We start from the raw sequence: 25,033 nt of genomic DNA on the forward strand, positions 1-25,033 counted from the left end.
ATAGGAGAACAGAACTTGGTTGTTACCTAGCCGAAAGCATGATCATGCATGCTCACTTGAAAGTTGTACTAAAAGAAAGACCACTTAAAACATATTTGAAGCTAAGGAACCAATATTACATATGTGTGTATACCAATGCTACATTTACTCTGGGTGTACCTATATTATATTTATTGTGTGTGGAGGTACACAATTACTTTGAGTAAGTTTGGATAGAGTTATTTCACTCAATAACTCATTTTGTATATTAAATTTTAATAATTTAATTATTGAATTAAAAATTTTAAATGTATAGATTAAATTTATAATTTTTATAAAAATTTGAAAATCATATAATACTATATTATATAAATTGAAAGCAATGTATAAAATATTTTTATGATTATCTATTAATTTGAATTAATGAAATAAAGCATTATATTATTTTATTTTTTCAAAAAAATTATAGATTTGATTTATGTATTAAGAACTTTTAATTCAACAGTTGGATTGTTGATATTCAATGTAAAACATAAGTTATTAAGTAATTTATTTTTATTAAGATTTACTTTTAGACTAAGTGGATTCTTCATCTCTCTCCCTCCTTATATATATATATATATATATATATATATATATATATAGAGAGAGAGAGAGAGTGAGAGTGAGAGTGAGAGAGAGGGGGGGGAGGCAGGGAGAAAGAGAGCGTATCAAATGAGAACATGTCTTATTATAAGAGATGAAAGGAGTAAATAATAGCCTTTAAATTATTAATAAAAATAATTAATAACTTAATTATATATATTCTCTTACAAGATTATATTACTATTATCTCTTTCACAACTATCAACATCACTACTGTCCACTGCTACAACTACCAGTAGCAACAACAACACCATCATCATTGTTACCTCCACTGCCACTATCGAGCCTAAACCACCACCATCGTCATTATTGTTGTAGCCATTATCACTGTTGCCACCAAGTTGGTGGTGGTGGTGGAGGTAGCGATGATGGTAGTTGTGGTGATAACAATGTCATCAACCTTGTTGTCATTGTTACCATTGTTGCCTACACCACCACTGTCAACAATGACAATGACAACAACGATAATGATAGTGGTGCACTACAAGAAAAATGCTGATTTTCGACGAAAATATCTGACGGAAACAAGTAAATATTCGACGGATTTTTTTTTCCCGACGGATTTAAATCCTTCAGAAAATGTGGCGTCGAAAAAAAAAATCCATCGAAAATAATTTAATCCGTCGGAAATTTTCAACGAAAATTATAATTTTTTTTTTAATTTTAATAAATTTATTAATGTAACAACCCTCATATTTAGCCTCTCAAGGGTTCTATTTCACGACATTTCACTGTTTATTTATCCTTACTTGCACAATTTCTGGAAAACTTTCCAAAAGGTCACCCATCCATGTACTACTCCAGGTCAAGCACGCTTAACTATGAAGTTTTGATGAGTAAGCTACTGAAATGTATATGTATGTTGTCAGTATAACTTGTACAAATTAATTCATTTAAGTTATCCTCAAATATACAATCTCATACTTGTACTATAATAATAATATATAATAATTTTATATTATAAATAATAATAATAATAATAATAATAATAATATATTTAATTATTCTTTATTTATATGTACTTACTTTTATAATTAACATCTACTTATTTTTATTTAAAATTATAATTTAAATTATTTAATTTTATAATTTATAATGATAATATAATTTATAAAATTATAAATAGTTATTTATTACATACTTATAAATTAAATTTTAACATTTTAAACAAATTATTAATTAATTTAATATATTTACAACACCAAAAAAAAATTAATTTGATATATTTATTAACCTTAAATCAAACATATAAAATTCAAAAAATGTATTTATCCTTGTTTTATTTTCTAATTATCAACCATAAATAAAATACTAACTTAAAATCTTATCTAATTATATCATAATGTTCTCATATCAAATTTAAAACTAGATATTAGATATACAAAAATATTAAGATCATATAGTAAATTGTCAATAAGATTTTAGTTAAATAATTTAAAATAATTAATGTTTCAATTATGTTGTTAATTAGCAAATAATTTATTCCAAAGCTAATTAAATTTTTATATATTAATTATTAGTAAAATTTAATAACTTTTAATTTAACAATTAATTGGATTGATGAAATTCAACACACACTTTGAGTTATTGAGCAGAATAACTTTACCAAGAGTTATTTTGTAAGTTATCTTAAATAAGACATATAAAATTCAAAAAATGTATTTATTCTTGTTTTATTTTTTAATTATCAACCATTAATAAAATACTAACTTAAAATCTTATCTAATTATATCATAATATTTTCATATCAAATTTAAAACTAATTCTTACATTTTCGACAAATATAAATTTCATCAATAATATAGCTTTTCCTACAAAATTTTTCTTATCGAAAATATAAATTTTCTGACAGATTTAATTTTGTTTTATAATAAATCATCTTAGATTAATATAACATTTTGTATATATGATTTAAGAGTAAAGAATTTTCAATTTAACGGCTGGATTTACAAAATTCACATTCAATATAAAGTTATTAACATTTTGTATATAGGGGGTTTATAATTACACCGGTGTAAATTTTACTAAGTATTACACCGCTCAATAACTTTATATTAAATGTGAATTTTATAAATCCAACCGTTAAATTGAAAATTCTTTACTCTTAAATCATATATACAAAATGTTATATTAATCCAAGATGATTTATTATAAAAAAAATTGATGTAATATATTCATTTCAAAATACACTAAAATATGAACACTTTGATTACCTTCCAGTTGTTGTTTAACTTTAACAAAATTTGATATACACGTATAAAGTGATATGAACTTTCAATTTAACGATTGGATTTACAAAATTCACATTTAATATAAAGTTATTGAGCGGCGTAATACTTAGTAAAAATTACATCGGTATAATTATAACCTCCTATATTTTATATATGTGTGTGTGTGTGTGTGTAATTTTAAGCTTATTACTTCTAGAAAATAAAAAAATTATTTTTTTTCTTCTAAAATATAAAACTACTATTTATGTTAAATAAACTAATATATGCACTAATTATTTAATAGAAAACTCATGAAATACACAAATATGAAAATATTCACACTTGAACTTGCTTACTATAATTTTAAAGAAAATATACTAACATCTCTAAGTAGTTTATAAATATCTAAAAATAAATAGTATTTATTTAAAATAATTGTTAAGATCGAAAATATTAATTTTAGAAGGTTTAAATATATTTTAGTCCCTATAAGATGGGTGATTTTGATTTTGTTCTTTGTAAATTTTTTTCTTTATTTTTCATCCTTGTAAGATTTATAAAGATTGTTTCCTACTTGTAAAATAAGTAAAATATTTTTCTTAGATTTTCATCCCTCTAAAATATAAATTCGCTAGTTTGATTATTTTAAGGTAGATAAATAATATTTATTTTAAAAAACAAAAATTTTTTAGAGGTGTTAAATATCAATACGATAATAGTACGTAATTGTTGTAGGTGACACCTAAGATAATTATTTATCTTTTTTTAAAAAAAATAAAAAGTAGTTAAAAATGATTACATAAAAAATAAAAATTAAAAATAAAAATTCCAATTTTAGAAAATGAAAATAAGAATTAAAAATAAAATAAAAAATAAGAAATTAAAAATAAGAAATTTCCAACGAATTTATATTTCCGTATGAAATTTTCGACGGAAATATAAATCTGTCAAAAATTTTTGACGGAATATTTTTTCAGAAATTTTCAACGGAATTTTCTCTCGGAAAGTTTCCATCAAAAATTTCTGACGGATTTATATTTTCGTAAGAAATTTCTAACAGAAAATTTCAAACGGAAAATTCCGTCCAAAATTTTCGGTCAGAAAATATAAAATTTTCAACGGATCCATATTCGTCAGAAATTTTTCGTCAGAAATTTGTATTTTTCTTGTAGTGGTGACAATAATGACCATTGTCATCATTATCGCCATCTTTATTATTGATACCACCACCATTGTTGTTGTCAACGCTAGTAAGGGTGGTGGCGATAACAATAACTGTTTTAGTGACGGTGGTGGGTAATGATGATGATGATAGTGTTAAGTCAGGCAAAACAATTTCCTGTAAGATTTTGAATAAGATAAAATATAATGCATTTTGTTATTTCTAACGTGTGTTAGTATGTCAGATAAATATAAGAATAGACTGAAAAATAGAGTACACACCATGTCTGGATGAGATGAATGAAACATCAAACGAAATGATCAAGCATCAAGACTAAAACATGGACAAAAGCATAATATAAGACAAAGCATACTAGAAGACAAAGTCTTGAAGTATTAGATGAAAGGCCAAAATAAGCATCAAACAAGGCTAAGTTAAGAACAAGACAAAGTTGGAGCCTAATGGTCAACTAGACGAAGTTCAAAACATCAGACGATGAATAATCTAAGACGAAGCATCCTAGACGGAGTTAAAAGTCTGCACAGCTGACCAGACAAAAGGAAAAGTCAAAGTCTATCTCTTAGACGGAGACTCAAATTTCCAGACAAACACGAAGAATGTCGAAATGCGTCTGAAGTCCACTATTCACAACGAGAAATATCATATATCGTCTACATTCATAAGAAGAACACACGGAGTCATAAAAAATATGAAAGGAAAAGAAGAAAAAATAAAAGAGCGCGAATTCACAAGGTAAAGCTATGAGTGGCAGAGCAAGTACACCTACTTTTCATAAAAAGACAACGCCCCTGCAGCTACACTAATGGAAAGAAAAAAGAAATACCTACCTAGGTTATGATTGAAGTCAGACATAAAAGAAAAAAAACTACATAAAGGACTTCATGTAACTTAGATTTGGCAAGCAAACATTTAATGCAAGATCAAATGCATTAAATGGAGGATCTACATAGCCATGAATGAACTGCTATCTGCACCAATGGGAAGCTCCGCCTCAACGGACACATTCAAATTCAAACAACAGGAATATTTATCACAAGGCTATAAATATCAAGACCTGAGAAAAGAATAGAAGAGAAGCGAAGAAATGAGAAAAATGAACATCAAAACAATTTTACATCTCTTCCTGTACAGTCTTGTATATTTGTGTAAAAACTAAGATAGTTTATCTTAGTGAGTGTAGAAATTACCCTACCCTCCCTGCAAGAGTTACATACACACTTTAAACACATATCCTTGTAAAACTAAGGTTGAATACCTTAGCGAGTGTAGAAACCATATTATCCTCTCTGTGAGAGTTATACACACACTCAAACCATTCATCTATTGTAAAGCCTGAAGAAGCTATTTGAAAGAATACTTAGAGAACAAGAAGTGATTTAAGAATATTAGCGTTAGCGAGTGAAGTTGACGAACTAGGAGTGACTGAAAATACTCAGGGAACCAGAAGTGGTTAAGAATACTAACGTCAGCAAGTGAAGTTGACGAACCATAAATGGTTGAGAATACTTGTAATCCATTGTGATTAGTGGAACCCTTCAGTTGAAGGATACTGGACGTAGCTCAGGTCGAGTGAACCAGTATAAAAACATTGTGCACTGTTTATTTCTTTTCAGATGAAATTTTATTTAACTATTACATCATTACAAATTTCGTCCACTTATTAAATCCTTATTACAGTAACCATTTCCAGATGAAAAATATATTTGTTCAACCTATTACTTAGAAAAATATTTTTACCAATAAGAAATCTCTTCTTCAAGCAGAAGATAATCCATCAGACTGAAAAATCTTTTTCTGAGCCAACAGTGCATAGTTTCAAGTGTTCAAAGTAATATTTTCATTAGACGAAAAACAGTCTTATTGTGAAACGTTTTAAAACTCCTTCATTCACACACACATTCAACCCCCCTTCTGTGTGTTTTTCCGCTAACTTCAGATAGTTGTGTAAAGAACAATAGTAAAATTCTTGTAAGGAAGTATCTATAATTGAGTTTTGATATTAACCATTAGTTATTTCTAAAAGTTATGATTTACTCATCTCATCAATCATAATAACACATGCGTTCCTTGGATAGCTCCATATGCATACATACACACATACATACATACATATATATATATATATATATATATATATATATATATATATATGTTAAAAGTATTTACCCCAACCATTAAATTAAAAAGTATTTATTCCACAGATTAAGCCTACACTTTTTTAAAAATTTAAAAATTATTTGATACTTCGTTTTATTACTTAAAATTCACAAATAATCATAAAAATATTTTATACATTGAGTTGAATTTATATAATGAAATATCATATTATTTTCAATTTTTTTTAAATATTTGTAAACTTGATTTCTACATTAAGAAATTTTAATTTAACGATTGGATCGTTGAAATTTGATTAAAGAACATGATTTATTGAGTGAAGTAAGTCTTCCAAAACTTACTCTTGGTGTAAGTGGGTCCCTCCTCATATATACAGGAGGGTCAAATTATTCCAAGAGTAACTCTTGGTAAAGTTACTTCACTCAATAACTCATGGTATTTGTTAAATTTTAATTCAATCGTTGAATTAAAAGTTCTTAATGCATATAAGTCTACAACTTTTTTAAATTTAAAAATTATTTGATACTTTGTGTCATTAATTTAAATTGATGGATTATCATAAAAATATTTTAATCTTAATTTGAATACAAATAGCGAAGTATCATATAATTTTTATTTTTTTAAAAAAAATTGTAGACATGATCTATTCATTAAGAATTTTTAATTTAGCGATTAAATCATAAAATTTAACATACATAATGAGTTATTGAGTGAAGTAATTTTACCAAGATTTACTTTTAAAGTAATTTGATCCTTCATATCTCTATCTCTCTATATATATATATTATCAATAATTTTAAAATGGGACCAGCCATTGAACATCTAGGTATTGATTAAAAGTTCAATTGTTCAACTCTAGTTGAATTACAATCAAACCGATATTAATAAAATAATAATAATTATTATCAATACAAAGTAATATTAAATAAATATAATATTATAATTTTATAACACAAAATTAAGATAAAGCATTATAGGTTCTTAACATTTAATTATACGTAAAATTATAAAGTAAATATAATAGAATATTTAAGTTTAAATTTAATAAATATAAAATGATCCAATGATAATAATATGTTTACATTTAGAATAAAAACTATTAAATTAATATAATATAGATTATTAAAAATGAAGGTATGAAAAATAAAAAATTAACATAAATAAATAAATTATATTTATAAGACAAGTATTAAAAATAAGTTATTCCAATTTATAATTTTTTTATTAACTATGTATTTTTATTAAAATTTTTAAATTAAACTTAAAAAAAATGTAATTGGATCGATTTGACCAATTCTAACAATTTTTCACTGGTTCGTTGCAAAACAGTTTTTAGGGCCAACCAAACTGGTTAATGGCTGATTTTCGGTCGAACCACTCGACCGGCTAGTTCGATCCAATTTTAAAAACCATGATATATATATATATATATATATATATATATATATATATATATATATATATATATATATATAAACATTACACAAAAATCTAATTAAATATGGTAGTTTAAAGAAGCTGCCATTATTTACCTTAAAATACGACAATTTTAGAACTACCATTTTTTTTAATTAAAATATGACATTTATAAGCATCGATGTTTTAACCGCAAAAAATGTATGTAAAATATGACATTGTTAACCTTCATTTATTAAAGATGTCATTATTTACCTTTAAACTAGACTTTTTTTTCTCCGGCGTTTAACTTAATGAATATTTCAGTTCCCTCTAATTTCAAATATTCCCATTTTTTCCTCTTGTCTAGTCTAACTTTAATCTCACAAATCAATCCTTATATATTAAACATAAATTATTATCTTTCACAAGAGTATTTTTTGGACTTTCTTTCAACGAGAGGATTCGTAGGAATTTTTTTAAATTCTTATCTTACTTGATTTTTTTATTTATCTTAATTAATTACGCATAAAAATTAATTTTAAAATAAATTATCAATATATAATTTTTTCCTTCTAATATATATATATATATATATATATATATATATTATCATAAATTTAAAATATAATTTATATGTAAAAAATATATATTTGTACAAATTTTAAATATAATTTTTATTTCAAACGTATTATATATATAACTCATTAAAAATATTATCATATATAAAAAAATGCCTGTGCATTACATGCAAAATATTAGTTCTTTCAAAACTCATTAAATTCTCGTACTAAATATTTAAATTTTTTTTTTAATTTTTAAGTTCCAAGTTAAAAATTCAAAATTATATAAAAAATTTATTATAATTTCTTTTTTCAATTTTATTATCGTTTCAATTTTAATTATTTTAATTTTCTTTTATTTTTCCCCTCTTAAGTTTCACTTTTCCTTTCAAAAGGCCCTAAAAACTTTGTAAATGAAAATCATCCCTAGAGCTCCCCACTGCCAACATTTGAGCTCCCTCTCCCAACCTTTTTGTTATAGATCTTCGGGGAAGCAAGACATAACAATAATTGACCTGGGTGCTTGAACCTAGTTACGGATCCAAAAAATTTGTTAAGTGCGAATAATAAAATATTTTATAATATTATTTTTTATAAACATATAATAATTTTTTTATAGATGTACAACTTGACTCATCTGGTCGCAAGCTGAATGTGCTTCCTTCACCTTTTATTGATGAAATTGGGCCATGACGCCCAGTTCTTGAACCTCATTAAGAGCTTGATCCCTCTGAGTTGTGAGTTCTCGTAACTGCTCATACCCCCTCTTTTCTCTTTGCTTTAGATCGGAGAGGGCGGTGGTTCGTTGCTGGCAAACTTCCCACCATTTTTGAGCCTTAAATCGGGTCTCTGATAGGTCCTCTTGCATTAGCTTCATTAGTTGTACCTGTGCTTTGATCTTGACTTCGAGTTGTGCTATTCTCGCTATAGCTCCTTAAAGTTAATCATCCAGTTTAGATCTCTGCATTTTCCTTGCACGAGTGATCTCTTCATTTTTGTCAGCACACTCTTCTTTGAGCCGCTTGATATCCATGTCTTTCTTCTTGCATTGCCTCTCTAGACCATCTATAACAAGGCAGGATTCTTCATCCTTTTCTTCCAAGGCTTTAGCTTGAGCCTTAAGAATCTCCAAGGTCTTGGTTAAGGCATCGAAATGTGATTGCTGGCTGCTTTCTACTTTAGTGGCTAGTTCAGTTGCACTAGACACCCCTCGCTCACTTCTCCATCGATCATAGTCATCGGAAAAAGCTATCCTTGGCTTTCCAAGCTCATCATCTCCAAGATAGACTGGTTTATCCTAAACCTTCCTGATGACACTCGTCATGCTATGCTATTTAGGAGAATAAAGGAAACATAAACTGCCGAGCTCCTTGGATGTTGGCAAAGTCTAAGTCCTCATAAGCTTCCTTGGTGCTAGCTTTGAGGAGTGGGCAATGCATCCTCTCAGACCCATCAGAGGAACACTCGAAAAATCTCCACACCAGATTAGAACACTTTCAAAATGGAACCATGGATACGTTGAGTTAATGGTAAGGCGACTCTCCATTTCACCCTTCCACTCCGTTGCATGCTTCCTCAAGCATGGAATCTTGGAGAAGCTCCTCAAAGGATCTGGCAACGCTCCCATATGGCTGTTAGCGTAGAAGTGAGTATTATTTGCCCATACGAACAACATTGGATAGCAGCATCTCATAGTCTTCCCTGTCTTCTGGTTGCAAAGGTCAACTGAAAATAGGGTGTCAGTAAGAATTAAAGGTTCGAGACTTCTTGCATGTAGGTCCCAAGCAAAGAAAGCGTCCTTAGCGACATGATCAATTACCCCTGCGTGGAAAAGGAATATGACCATTACAAACATGATCAATGCTAGAGTCTTATTGAAGCTTGATCAATCTTCACTATCAGCCAAGCTCATGAGGTGATCCTCCAACATAGTACGTTTCTGTACCTGTAAATAGGATACACCAGTAGTCTTCTCGTATTCTGAAAGGCCGAACGAGTACTCCAAACTAGTGCTCCAATCCAATGTGAGTAAAAGGTTTTGTACCTGCAAAAGGCACTCCGACGCTCAAGTCAGCACAAGCACGGAAATCTAGGGTAATTAGTGGTTGGAAGTTTTTAGAAGAGCGAAGTTGGTTGGAAATTAGTGGTTGGAACAATGCCGATAACTAGGAGAACAAACACGCAAGATCGTCCTAATGAAGAGCATGTTGAAGTGGTGGATGAAACTGATCTTTCTGAAACGGTGCGACTGTTGAAACAAGAGATGGAGTTAATGAAACAACAAAGAGAGAAGGATGCAAAGGAGCTTTCGGCCTTGAGGGATGAAAATGAGGCGTTGAAAAGTCAGGATACTTCATGGAAACCTACTCATGTCACCAACACACAAACTCAGGGATCGTATCGGTCCTATACGATGCATACCTCGGCTCCTCATGCTTCGGCAGCGGCCCCTGAGAAGTTTCCTTCGGCTTTACCTACTGTGGGTCGTCCTGCAGATGCAACCACTGTTGGATCACACCGACATCCTTTCACTTCCTCCATTATGCAACTCCCCTTAATGGATAATTGGAAGGCTCTGCCTATTGATAAATATGATGGTACCACTGATCCTGATGAACATTTGGATGTTTTTCTGACACAAGTGACTTTGAGTACGACAGATGATGCTGCGTTGTGTAGGATTTTTCCCACGTCTCTCAAAGGTAGAGCTCTCAGTTGGTTCACTCGTCTTCCACCTAATTCCATTGACTCATTCAACACATTATCTTCGCAATTTGTTATTCAATTTGCAACAAGTCGTTCTCATAGTTTAACATCTTTGTCTCTGGTTGGTATTAGGCAGGACAAAAAGGAGTCTCTTCGGACGTTTATGGATCGATTTAATAAGGCTGCATTGGAGATTCGAGATCTTAATCCTGCTGTTGCATTGCATCATCTCACAACAGCTTTAAAACCTAGGCCGTTTGTTAATAGTATTTGTAAAAAACCTCCGTTGGACATGAATGATTTAAGGAGAAGGGCTGATAAGTACATGCAAATGGAGGAATTGGCAGAATTTCGTAACCAAGCCCGAGTTGAATCTTCAAGCAAGATAGAAAAGCAGACAGAACAGCCGTACAGGGGACGAGGCAAGGAGATATCCCTTCGAGATCGGCCTACTCGAGGTCCGAAGTATACCCAGTATACTCCACTCAACACCAATCGTACGACAGTACTTGAGCGAGCCCTAGCTTCAGAAGTATTGAAAATCCCAAAAAGGGCAGCTACACCACCACGTGCAGACACTAGTAAGTCTTGTCGGTATCATCGTAATGGTGGACATTCTACCGATGAGTGCGCAGCCCTTAGGGACAAAATTGAAGATTTGATTAAGCAAGGCAAATTGCAAAATTTTGTGGACCGGACTGGATCATCCCAAACCCGCTCATATCAACCTCGGTATCAAGATCGGCGCAGGCAGGACCGTTCCGATAGAGTTCCTCGTGAAAGAAGCAGGTCACGAAAAAGAAGTAGATCACGGGAAAGAAAAGATACCTCGGCACCATCGCATAGGAGGGTGATTAATACTATAGCAGGAGGATTTGCTGGTGGAGGCTCAACGTCCTCGGCTCAAAAGAGGCATCTTAGAGCAATTCGATCGGTTAATGTTGTACACAGACAGCCTTCGCGGAGATTACCATCAATAACTTTTACTGATGTCGATTTCAAGGGTATTGATCCGGAGCAAGATGATCCGATGGTTATCAGCGTGGAGATCCACAATTGCATTGTTAAGAAAACATTGGTCAATCAGGGAATTTCGGCAGACATATTATATTGGAATACTTTCAAACAGTTAGGTATTTTTGAAAAGGAATTGCTCCCTTATGACGACCCGTTGGTTGGTTTTGCAGGAGAGAGAGTCAGTACTCGAGGGTATATCAAACTCTTCACACGTTTTTGTTTTGACGAACAGGAAAGCAGAGAAGTTCAAGTAAAGTATATTGTGGTTGATGCTAGCACTTCATATAATATCCTCCTTGGCAGACCGTCTTTGAATGCATTGGGAGCTATTGTCTCAACACCACATTTGGCGATGAAGTTTCCATCTGACAAAGGGAAAATAATCACAATTCATGCCGATCAGAAGGCTGCTAGAGAATGTTATTATGCTAGTTTGCGAGTTTTACCATTGGAAGAGAGAAAATCGAAGTCAAACAGAATTCATACTGTGAACGCTTCGGCACTAGTAGAGGAGGCTGTGTGGGATCTTGATCCAAGAATGAATAATGAAGAGCGTGTGGAGCCGATCGAGTCTAAAGTACATTTTCAGATAGGTTTACGTCCTGAGCAGGTTACATACGTCGGTGCAGATATGTCCGAAGATGACCGTTCGGCCCTATGTAAGGTTATAGTAGAGAATAAATATCTTTTTGCATGGACACCTTCTGACATGCCGGGTGTGGACCCGAAGGTTATGTGTCATAAGTTATCAATTTGTGCCGAAGCAAGACCAATCGCGCAGCGTAAAAGAAAAATGGGGACCGAAAGAAAGCTTGCGGTTGAAACGGAGGTGGCCAAGTTGCTTGATGCCGGATTCATTCGGGAGGTCCATTACACCACTTGGTTAGCAAATGTGGTGATGGTGAAAAAGTCGAGTGGGAAGTGGAGAATGTGCACTGATTACACAAGTCTCAACAAGGCATGTCCTAAGGATGCTTATCCACTTCCAAACATAGATCGATTAGTTGATGGAGCCTCGGGTCATGGAATTTTGACCTTTCTTGATGCTTACTCGGGATATAACCAAATCCCCATGCATCCCCGAGATGAGGAGAAAACAACTTTTATAACTGATTCGGCCAATTACTGCTATCAGGTAATGCCTTTTGGGTTGAAAAATGCAGGGGCAACGTATCAAAGATTGATGAACAAAATTTTTCAACACCAAATAGGCAGGAACATGGAGGTATACGTGGACGATATGGTTGTTAAATCCATAAGCATTGATCGGCACATAGTAGACCTATCGGAGGCGTTCCATCAGTTGCGCAAATATGACATGAGACTCAACCCGGAGAAATGCGTGTTCGGAGTGTCTGGGGGAAAATTCCTCGGCTTTATGCTATCGGCAAGGGGTATTGAAGCTAATCCTGACAAGTGTACGACAATCATCAACATGGTAAGCCCTCAAAACCTTAAACAAGTTCAACAGTTAACAGGTCGGCTTACAGCGTTGTCACGATTCCTTCCTTGCTTGGCCGAAATTACGAAACCTATTGTGGGATTGCTAAGAAAAGCGCAAAAATTTGAATGGTCTGTTGAATGTGAAGAGGCTTTTCGAACTTTAAAGGAGCGTCTTGGTTCACCACCTATACTCTCCAAACCCGACCTGAAGTTACCGATTGTAGTCTATTTGTGTGTATCAAATGATGCAATAAGTACAGTGCTAGTTCAAGAAAAGGGAGGACAACAACCCATTTACTTCATCAGTCGCATGCTACAAGAGGCTGAAACAAGATACCAGCTTTTGGAAAAGGTGGCACTGGGACTTGTACACACCGCTCGGCGCCTCCGGTAGTATTTTCAGAGTCACCATGTCGTCGTTCGAACTAATTGCCCAATAGCTAAAGTATTACGTAAACCAGAATTGGCAGGAAGGATGATGGCTTGGTCGATCGAGTTATCAGAGTTTGACATTGGATTTGAGCCACGAGGGCCGATCAAGTCCCAGTATTTGGCAGAGTTTGTTAATGAGTTACAGCCAAGGGGTTGTTTCGAGAATGATTTATGGATGATGCATGTGGATGGCTCCTCGAACAACCAGGGCAGCGGTGCTGGTATAATTTTGGAGGGACCAACAGGATTGATTCTTGAGCAATCCTTACGATTTGCGTTTAAAGCTTCAAACAATCAAGCCGAATACGAAGCGCTACTGGCAGGGTTAAGGCTTGCGCGGGAAATCGGTGTTATCCGATTGGAATGCTGGACCGATTCAAAAGTTGTAGCTGAGCAGGTGAATAATAATTTTCAAGTAAAAGATGAAAACTTATTGAAATATTATCACTTGTTTCAAAGAATGCGTGATACGTTTGAAGAAGTTCAAGTAAAACATACACCCAGAGAGCATAATGAAAGGGCGGATCAGTTGGCTCGGTTGGCAAGCAGCACGCGAAAACCTGGTCAGTTGAGAACCACGCTTCACTTGGACCTTGAAGCTCCGAGTGTGGTCACTACCGAATGTTTGGCAGTTGAGGAGTCAAGTCGGACATGGATTACTGATATGGTAGATCATCTTGAACATGGAAAAGTTCCGACTGACCCATTGGCTGCTAGAAAGCTCCGGACACAAGTTGCTAGGTATACCATAGTTGGTGGAGAGCTATATAGAAGAGGATTTTTGGTCCCATTGTTGAAATGTGTTGATACAGAACAAGCTGATTATATTTTAAGAGAAATGCATGAAGGCATATGCGGTTTTCATTCAGGTGGACGAACCTTGGCTGCCAAGGTGCTTCGCGCGGGATATTATTGGCCTACTCTTCGGGATGATTGTTTAAAGTTTGTTAAGCATTGTATATCTTGTCAACGGCATGGTAACCTTATTCATGCTTCAGCTGAAGAACTTCATGGTATAAGTTCACCTTGGCCGTTCGCAATGTGGGGCATGGATATTCTTGGACCTTTCCCGATTGCCAAGGGTCAGTGCAAATTTTTGCTGGTTGCTGTAGATTATTTCACGAAATGGGTCGAGGCCGAGCCACTTGCCAGTATCACAGCTGCCAATGTTCAAAAGTTTTTATGGAAAAACATCATTACTCGCTTCGGCATTCCATATGCACTTGTAACTGATAATGGTTTGCAATTCACCGATCAAAAACTTAATCGGTTCATTCAGGATCTCGGTATCAAGCACAGGTTTACATCGGTAGAACACCTGCAAGCTAATGGGCAGGCCGAAGCAGCAAACAAAGTAATACTTGGTGAATTGAGGAAAAGATTGGGAGATGCTAAGGGAGCTTGGGCAGAAGAGTTATTAGAAGTTTTATGGGCTTATCGATGCACGCCTCAGTCCACGACTAAAGAAACACCTTTTTGGCTAACATATGGCACTGATGCCATGATACCTGTTGAGGTAGGAGAACCATCTTTTCGGCGACAATATTTTGATGAAAACACCAATGATATATCTCTCCGAGTTGAGGTTGACATGGTTGAGGAAGTACGTCTCAGAACAGAGATTATAGCTGAAGCTTGCAAACAGAGGATGGCTCGTAGGTTTAATTCCAACCTTATTAAAAGAAGTCTCAAAGAGGGCGACTTAGTGTGGAGAGTGCAGGGATTGGGAAGGCGAAATTCGAAAGAAGGCAAGTTGGCTGCTAATTGGGATGACCCATTTCGGGTCCGACATAGTTTGGAAAACGGTGCATACAAGTTGGAAGAACTCTCAGGCAAGGTCATTCCCAGAACATGGAACGCTTCTCATTTGAAGACATATTATAGCTAGTATACATTGTAAAAAGACCTTGTGTAAACAGAGGGTGTACTCTTTTCCTTGATCGGTCTTTTCTCCCCTTGTAAAAAAGTGAAAAGGGGTTTTGGCCGACAAGGTTTTTAACGAGGCACCCAGTAATGAAATTACTTCAGTTCTTCCATTCTATTGTGTTAGTTTATCAATTTTTAACAGCTACTCAAATCTCGCAACAGGCTTCCCTCCCGAGTTGATCAACTCGGCTAAGGACGTGCCTTAAAAATCTCGTAACAGGCTTCCCTCCCGAGTTGATCAACTCGGCTAAGGATGTGCCTTAAAAATCTCGCAACAGGCTTCCCTCCCGAGTTGATCAACTTGGCTAAGGACGTGCCTTAAAAATCTCGTAACAGGCTTCCCTCCCGAGTTGATCAACTTGGCTAAGGATGTGCCTTAAAAATCTCGCAACAGGCTTCCCTCCCGAGTTGTTCAACTCGGCTAAGGACGTGCCTTAAAAAATCTTACAAAAAAGTACAAATCCGATACACCTCTTTTCGGTTTTGTCAAACCAGAATACAAATCCGAAACAAGTCTCTTCGGTTTTGTCATAAAAAAGTACAAATCCGAAGCAAACCTGTTCGGATTTGTCAAAGAAGAGCATAAATCCGATACACCTCTCTTCGGTTTTGTCAAACCAGCATACAAATCCGAAACAAGTCTCTTCGGTTTTGTCATAAAAGAGTACAAATCCGAAGTAAATCTGTTTGGATTTGTCAAAGAAAAGCACAAATCCGATACACCTCTTTTCGGTTTTGTCAAACCAGCATACAAATTCGAAACAAGTCTCTTCGGTTTTGTCATAAAAGAGTACAAATCCGAAGTAAATCTGTTCGGATTTGTCAAAGAAAAGCACAAATCCGATACACCTCTTTTCGGTTTTGTCAAACCAGCATACAAATCCGAAACAAGTCTCTTCGGTTTTGTCATAAAAGAGTCAAATCCGAAGTAAATCTGTTCGGATTTGTCAAAGAAAAGCACAAATCCGATACACCTCTTTTTGGTTTTGTCGAACCAGAATACAAATCCGAAACAAGTCTCTTCGGTTTTGTCATAAAAGAGTACAAATCCGAAGTAAATCTGTTCGGATTTGTCAAAGAAAAGCACAAATCCGATACACCTCTCTTCGGTTTTGTCAAACCAGAATACAAATCCGAAACAAGTCTCTTCGGTTTTGTCATAAAAGAGTACAAATCCGAAGTAAATCCGTTCGGATTTGTCAAAGAAAAGCACAAATCAGACACCTCTCTTCGGTTTTACCAATAAAGTATAAATTTGAGGCAAAGTCGTTCGGTTTTGCTTAAAAAGGAGTATGTTCGAGACAAAGTCGTTCGGCTTTGTTTAAGAAGTAACTTTGAGATAAAAATTTGAAGTACGAATGGTTTATTGTTAATTATAGACAAATACTTGAAAATTAATCGAGTAAGGAAAATTTTTGAAGGATAATATCATTTCATTAAAAAAAAAAAAAGGGGGAGGCTCTATTGGCCTCCAAATTACAGAAGTCAAAAGATTGCATTAAAGAAAAACCTAAACGCTACTCTTCAGGAGTGTGGGTTGAGTCAGCCCCGATCACGGTTTTGGGATTTCCCTTGGTCTCATTTTCGGGCCCAGGGTTCCCTTTGTCCATCGTGTTCTCTTCAGAGGTTTCAGCATCATCCTCTTCTCGGGGGGAAACATCTGGGTCGACATCGTCAGGCTCACTTCCTCAGGCATATCAGCAAAAGACATAAGAGACCCTTGATAGAAATCTTGAGTTATGTCAAACTCAAAACCTTCTTCAAACTGGCCGAAGTGCTTTGCTTGCCGAACGGCCTGTTTGAACCCCGCTTCATGTTGAGAAATGATTTTCTCTTTAGCCTGCTCTTTGAGGGCATTATACGCAGCCTCAGCTTCTTCCACTCGGCGACGTCCTTCATTAGTCATTTTTTGAAGATCCAAGCGCAGGGTATCATTGTCTCGCCGAACGACATCTAACTCAGCAGCTAGATCCTTATTTTTAGCAGTCACCGCTTCATTGACCGAAATTGCTTCGGCTGTAGTCTTCTCGGCTTCCTCGAGACTTTGCTTCAAATTCATGACCTCGCCGAGAGGCTCCATAGCAAGGTGATGAGCTAAAGCCAATGAGCGAGTTTGCACCTCGCAGAATAACCTCCATTTGGCCCTCACATCTAAGCTGGCCAAAAATTCTTGCCCAAATGGAGAAACAATATCAGGCCGAATCACCGATTCTGCCAGAGCATCTTCACTGAGAAAGGCCCGAGACATCAGTTGAGGAGGCACCACAATAATGGTACGATTGGGGGATGACTCAAGCATTGACTTGGCTTTCTTTGATTGCTCTGGATGATCATCAGAGCTCTTCTGTTTGGTGTGCTCTCGGTTGGTTTCTTTCCCTTTTTTTCCTTTCTTCTTTTTGCGTTCTGGAGGAGGGGAGGATGCAACAGCCGAAGTGCCCATTTCCCCTGATTGCCAAGCCTCCTTCACTCTTGCAGCAAGAAGGTGGCGAATATTCAAGTCATCAGCACCACTCTTAACCATGATTCCTGTAAAAAAAGGTTAAGTAAACATCAATAGGAATTAAGATGGTAAATGGGATTGGATAGATAGCATACCTATCAGGTCGGCCCACCAACGAGGAGACACTATCAAATTGATAAGAGATCTAGTTGGCAAACGCCGAGGAAGGCGCATTAATAATTTTAAATTTGTTCGTTCTTCGGCTGTCAGCATCTTTTTCGGTACTACGTCGTAGGGCCGAGGGGTACGGGCCAGTATAAAGGGAATAGACTTTTCCCATCCTTATCAAAGAAGAAGCGTCGCCCGTTCGGCCGTATGGTCACTCGGAAGAATCCGGCCTTGAAATTCTTGTATGATGAAGTAAAACTATCCAACAATAGTCGATCACTTACTCGGCTTAGGGAGTGCCATTTTGCCAAAATAGTCGGCCGGGACGAATAGAAGTATAGAAAGAGAAGTGGAGAAGGCTTAATATGGAGACATTTACACAAGTGTTTAAAGCCCTGTAATTGCGCCCAGCTGTTAGGATGTAATTGAGTAGGGGCCACGTTCAACACTCTCAGCACTCCTATAGTAAACTCATCAAATGGCAATTTGACTTTGAGATCCCGAAGAAGACAGTCATACATGTAAAATGATTCCATCTTCCCACCACTTTGATCAAGGCAGACCATGTCAGGATTTGGAAAGGCATTATTTCGGCATGACCGAATCCCAATCGGGTAGGGATTTTCGTGGGTGTTAAAGTTCAGACAGTTAGTGTAGTCCAGAAGATTAGTGATCATTTGTGTATCCTGATACCGAGAATAATAGGAAGTGACTTCCTCGTTCACCCACTCGTATCCAGGCACATCAGAAGGACCGTATCGTTGACGAGTTACTACCCGTTTTGTTTTTTCTTCGACTTCTTCACTTCCACTAGTAGAGGTTTCTTCTGAAAAATCGTCACCTTCATCTGGCCTTTCGGCATCAATAGGGGATTGAGACAATTTGGAGTGACTTGATGTACTGGACGAGGACCCCTCGGAGGACGATGACCGAGAGCTATCAGCCGAAGAACTTGAAGAAGTATCAACCATGGTAATAGAAACTTACCAATTTCTTCACAAAAGCACAATGGATAATCGGATCGGCCTCTAAGCGCTCGGACTAGCACAAGTCGGATTGGAATAATACATACGAATGGCCCTACCATCTAACCTATTTATAGAATCAAAGAGAAGCGGGAAAATTTAAAGTGTTGAAAAATTGTAACCGTTGGATTTCTGAGATCCAACGGTTATAAACGCGCGCCTCTTCATCTTACCCTAACCGCCATCTCCAACTTACCCTTAAAGAAAGTTTCGCCTTTCTTCAAGGCTGGGGGGCAGTGTACGGGTAGGGGCATTCAGCCACCCTCTTATCGGCCGCTGAATGGCCGAACCAGGTGGCCGATTGCCAATCGGTCACCTGGTTCGGCTTATCTTTATTAATTATCTTTAATAAATGATTAAGGGTTAATTAGCTGATTAAGAAGTATTACCTAATACGGTAAGTATGTTACAGGGCCCATAAGGTCCAGGGCCCACGATTGTCAGTATAAATAGCTCAGGTCAAAAGGTAACGTCACTGTTCATTAATTACCCTAGATTTCCGTGCTTGTGCTGACTTGAGCGTCGGAGTGCCTTTTGCAGGTACAAAACCTTTTACTCACATTGGATTGGAGCACTAGTTTGGAGTACTCGTTCGGCCTTTCAGAATACGAGAAGACTACCGGTGTATCCTATTTACAGGTACAATTTCCAACCTCTAATTGCCCCATTGCCTTCCAAGGTAGATAAGTAGGGAGGCAATCTGATTAGGTTGGCCACTCTAGTAACTGAAATACGGTCCTCCTTGACCGTATAGACCGTAGCTAATTTGGGCCATCAAAGCATTTGATCATACTCCTTATAATGGGTACTATGTCGAAATGTGGAAACTCAAAGCAATGTAGACTGGGTTTCAAGAAGTGCAGCAAGACTCTTATGAATGTCGAATCAAGATATATCCTCAAAACGTCGAGGATCTGGCCATAGCATCTTTCAAACTCAATGCGGGCCTTTCTACTATCTATCCTTGGCACAGGCTAATTGATAATACTCACCTTTTCAAAAACCCATGCATGCTGCTACCTATACCTTTCATATCTAAAATAAAAATGAATGAAAAATCAATGGTCTAGCCTAAAATATGCATTTCATTGTGTTTATTGCCTACGTTTATCATGTTTTATTTCTATGGACAATGATGCATGATAACCTGTTTATTCGATATATTTTCTACATATGATTTTACTGTAAATAAGGATACTACCTATATGAGGCTATATGTTTTTTACAATGATGGCCTAAGAATGCATAAAAGGGTATTATTTTTAACTTAAACCTTAATTACTACTATTTGTAAAAACACTCCAACCTACTCCTTGGGAAAACAAACAATACATACAAATAATGCACACACTTGCTCAAACAACGTACACCCACGAACAGTCACATTATTTCTATGGGTTGAGGCCCCTGCATAAAGGTGCATAGTATTAGGTAGTTCTAACTGTTCTTACTGGTCTCATACCCTAAAGGTGTCCCTATCATAGGAATCTAGTATCTTTGTCACTGTCAATTAGACAACTAAGGTTTGTCCAATGCATCAGGCTAGAGTTAGCGATTAACACCTCGAGTGATGATTTTTGACAACAACCTGTGGGTAGCTAGACCCCTCTACGGCCAGCCATACGTCACTCACTCCCTATGGTCATAACTCATTCTTTCCCTCAGGTATAAAGGGAACTGTTGTGTGCAATGGTTGTGTATAGTTTATTTTCCAAAAAAGTGTGGAATTTAAAACATACAATAGTTATTAAAGTCATACTAAACAACATTTTATTTACAAACAATGTGGGGGTAAAAAATCTAATCAAAGCTTTGTTTTCTTAACGAATACATCACCGAATGGGCCTGACCCTCTTGACATATCCCTAGTGGAGTCGCCATCTGTCGGAACCCGACCCTAAAAATATTTGTTTATGTTGAAATATCTTTAGGTTTAGATGACTTATTGACTTCCATTGTAGAAAATCCCATTGACGCTGGAATGCCCGATAATCGGACTAAAGTTGGGTACGTGGGTCGATTACATCTAGGGAAGGTGTTATGCACCCCACAACGTCTAATATTAGTACCCTATGATGTATTCATTATCAAAACAAAGTGAAGATCACTGTTTTTACCCCTTTATTAAGCATGTAATGACGAACTATCTACATGACATCTATCATATTATTTAAAGCAATAAATAGGAAAAGGAAGAGAGATTGGAGCCTTCGAAGCAAGATTTATAGAAAGAAAATGAAGGTGCTTTGTGGCAGCCTCCTCGCTCTATAATAACCTCACTTCCTCTCGACAATTTTTAACCAATAAAAACTCTAAAATCCCTAGCAATGATCCAAGAATTTCATAATCAGGAACTACGACGAGTCTATTTTACTCGGAGTAACCTAAAGAGAGTCAAAAGAGAGAGAGAGTCCCAATTTCGAGAAATTGGAGTGTCTGTGTGAGGGAGGGGAGTTGACCTCCTTAAATAGGCCTCAGAAGGTTGGAACGACTGTTCTCCCTTTGGAATGACCATTTTCAACCTAATTTTAGGTGTAAATTTGTGTCTTGGAGCAACCATACTCTTCATGAGAACGACCGTTCTCAGAAACCATGAGTATGCCCATTCTCATGGGTCTGAGGCTTGATTCCTTTGTTGTTTGGCTCCTTGGGATGCCTTCTAGGGATGCCTTGCTTCCTTTTGAAGTATCCCGGAGTCTTCAAGGTCCTCTGAAGGTCACTTTTAGAAGCTTCACATCTTTGGATTCTCATCCCTGAAAGAAACTAGTGTCTACAGTAATGGTAGGGTCTGGTAGTATTCTATAGTACATATTGCAACACTCGTGTTTGAAAATAATACTCGTATCCAATCCCATACTCGCACAAGAGCAATTTTAATCCTCATCCCCATACTCTCTAGGTACTTGTCTACTCATACCTGTACCAGCAACCTGCATTTTACTTATGTATAAAGTAAATAAATCAATAAAGAGATAACATTTCATACAAGAAAATATAATATTAATTTGTCAGGCCTTTAACATTAAAAAAATCTAACATAACAATTTTTATAAATAAAGGTTACAAAACATTCAATCCTTTAAATAAATTTCAAAAAAAATCAACATTATAAAAGTAGTAATTAAACTTCCAACATCATGATCATGTGTTAAAAATATTCTCCAAGACTTGGGAAAAAATTAAACATTCTATAGTTCTATTCCATTACCTTTGTTAAAGTTGGATTATAAAACTTTCCTAAAATAAAACAAAATATTTTTTATTAGTAGATAAAATTAAGGCTAAAACCCTATTTTGGTCCCTTATAATAATTGTTTGTTTCAATTTAGTCCCACTTTTATTTTTGGTTTCAATTTGGTCCCAAATAAATTAATTGGTTTCAATTTGGTCCCTAATAAATTAATTAGTTTCAATTTGGGACTTTCGTCCAAATTATTTAAACGGAGTTAACTTTTGCCCACGTGGATGCCACGTAGATGCATACGTGGATACCACGTGGACGCCAAATTTTCTGAAAACATCTAGAACCAGAACGGCCCGTTCTGAAACTAGAACGGGCCGTTCTGAAACTAGAACGGGCCGTTCTGGATGCACTCTTGGTGTGTTAATTTTGCACCTGAAATGAGCCGTTCCAAATGCAAAACTAACACACGACCAGTACATCAGAACGGGCCGTACTAGACTCAGAACGGGCCGTTCTGGACTCAGAACGGGCCGTTTTGGGCCCGTTCCAAAACTGAGAATAGAATATTCTTTATTAATTTTATTAAAAAATATAATAATTTTAAAAAATATTTTTTTATGGTAAAAATTTTAAAATTACTTATTTTTATAAAATACAATTATCTTATAAATAGAGTAATAACTTTTTCTTTTTCTCTTTCTGTCTGAATAAATATTTAAGTGTCACTTTATAATTTTTTGCAACTTATTTAAAATTAGATAAATAAAATGATAAAAATTAATAGGATAAATATAATAAAATAAAATATAAAAAAATACTGATATATTTATTATATTAGATATAACAACATAACTAAAATATAATTAATAATATATATTTTTATAAAATTATTAATATTTTATATATAAAAAAAGAATGAAAAAAATTTTAGTGGGGGCAAGTGCCCCCACTATAATTAACTTAGATTTGTCCCTGCATATGGTTGTGTGATGAAATGTTAGTCTTGTGTATCTTCTTCCTTTACTTCAGGTTCTACCTCTTCAAGAACAGGTTATTGTTGTTGGGGTACATCGTTAATGACTTCAAGGAAAAATACCATGTCATTTCATCTTTTACTGTATAGTGTCAATTTGGTAGTTAGTGGTTCACTCCAGTTTGAAATGAAATAAAATCTGCTACCATTGTCTTTAGTGATACATTGCATTGTCCTTAATAATACACTGTATAGCCTAACTGTTTAGCAATTGAAGTTATTAATTTCCATTGACAATATTACCAAATTCAGTGTTTGAAATACTTTGTACCTTGGGTCTTTTTCCTTCCATGATTCACAACCGTAAACTATAATCATTGATCGTTTATGTTTAGCAGTGTGGAACCAGAACGGTCCGTTCTGGTTTCAGAACGGGCCGTTCTGGGTCAAGGTGTTTTCAAAAAAAATTGTCATCCGCGTGGCATCTACGTGGCATCCACCTATGCATCTACGTGGCATCCACGTGGCCAATAGTTAACTCCGTTTAAATAATTTGGACGGAAGTCCTAAATTGAAACCAATTAATTTATTTGGGACCAAATTGAAACAAAAAATAAAAGTGGGATTAAATTGAAATAAACAATTATTATAAGGGACCAAAATAAGTTTTTAGCCTAAAATTAAACATATGTGAGCATTGGGAACCTTTTTAAATCTAACAATTAGCAACTTCAATGTAGTGTAATATAAGTTGCGGCTGATGAGTCTTCCAACAATTAGTAGCTCCAACGAATTAGTGATGTAAGAATGTAAGGTAGTGAGGTAGTGATGCAAAGTGGTGAGGCGGCGACACAAGGTAGCGACGTGAGATGGAGATGCGACTAGCGATGTGAGGTAGAGATGCGACCGACCGATGACGCGAGGTAGAGACACAAGCAACGACGAGATGTGGAGACACAACCAACGATGTGAGGAGGAGACACGAGCAATAACGATGCAAGAAAGGACACGAGGCATATGATAGAGGTGGTACAAGGAAGTGGTAAGCGACGATGATGGAAGGCAGAACGTGAGGCAAACAATGAGGGATGACACAATGGATGGATGAAAACTCAAGATTGAAAGAAGAAAAAATAAGACTAGAAGAATTTCAGTTATAATATCATAATGTAACTTATTATTAAGTAATTATATTATTATATTAATTAATTTTTATATATATATATATATATATATATATATATAATTGCAAGTTAGGATGGGCTGGACACCATAGTACTTATACTCGCACCGCACTTGTACCCACTAAATTTTGTAGGTCTATACTCGCCTCGTAACTATCCCGCATGCAAGTATTTTTGTGGGTGTCCATAAGATCCGAGTTCATTTTGCCATCCCTATCCTTTATGATAAATAAAACATACTTTTCTTATTTTATTAAAGAGGTCTAACTCCTTTTTATTAGGTCAGTTTTTAAGAGTAAAATGGTATCTTTAGCTACGACTTTGATCCTTGATTAAGGAGTAAAATTTACCTAAACTAAAGGAAGGAGTAAATGGTACCTAAAGAGATTGAATCTTGACATTCTTGAGTTAACAACTTTTGATTTAACTAAAAGAGATTTGATTG

At 35.2% G+C, this 25,033-nt stretch overlaps 1 protein-coding gene across 1 annotated transcript; it reads left to right on the forward strand.

Annotated features, from left to right (window-relative positions):
• Positions 1-10,245: 10,245 nt before the first annotated feature.
• On the forward strand, positions 10,246-13,650 carry LOC109789329 (uncharacterized). Its single transcript, XM_083061573.1, has one exon. The coding sequence runs from the start codon at positions 10,246-10,248 to the stop codon at positions 13,648-13,650; it is 3,405 nt and encodes a 1,134-aa protein (XP_082917699.1).
• Positions 13,651-25,033: the final 11,383 nt, after the last annotated feature.

The sequence above is a fragment of the Cajanus cajan genome, chromosome 8 (genome assembly GCF_000230855.2).
Source record: "Cajanus cajan strain Asha chromosome 8, NIPB_CcT2T_4, whole genome shotgun sequence".
Taxonomy (NCBI): domain Eukaryota; kingdom Viridiplantae; phylum Streptophyta; class Magnoliopsida; order Fabales; family Fabaceae; genus Cajanus; species Cajanus cajan.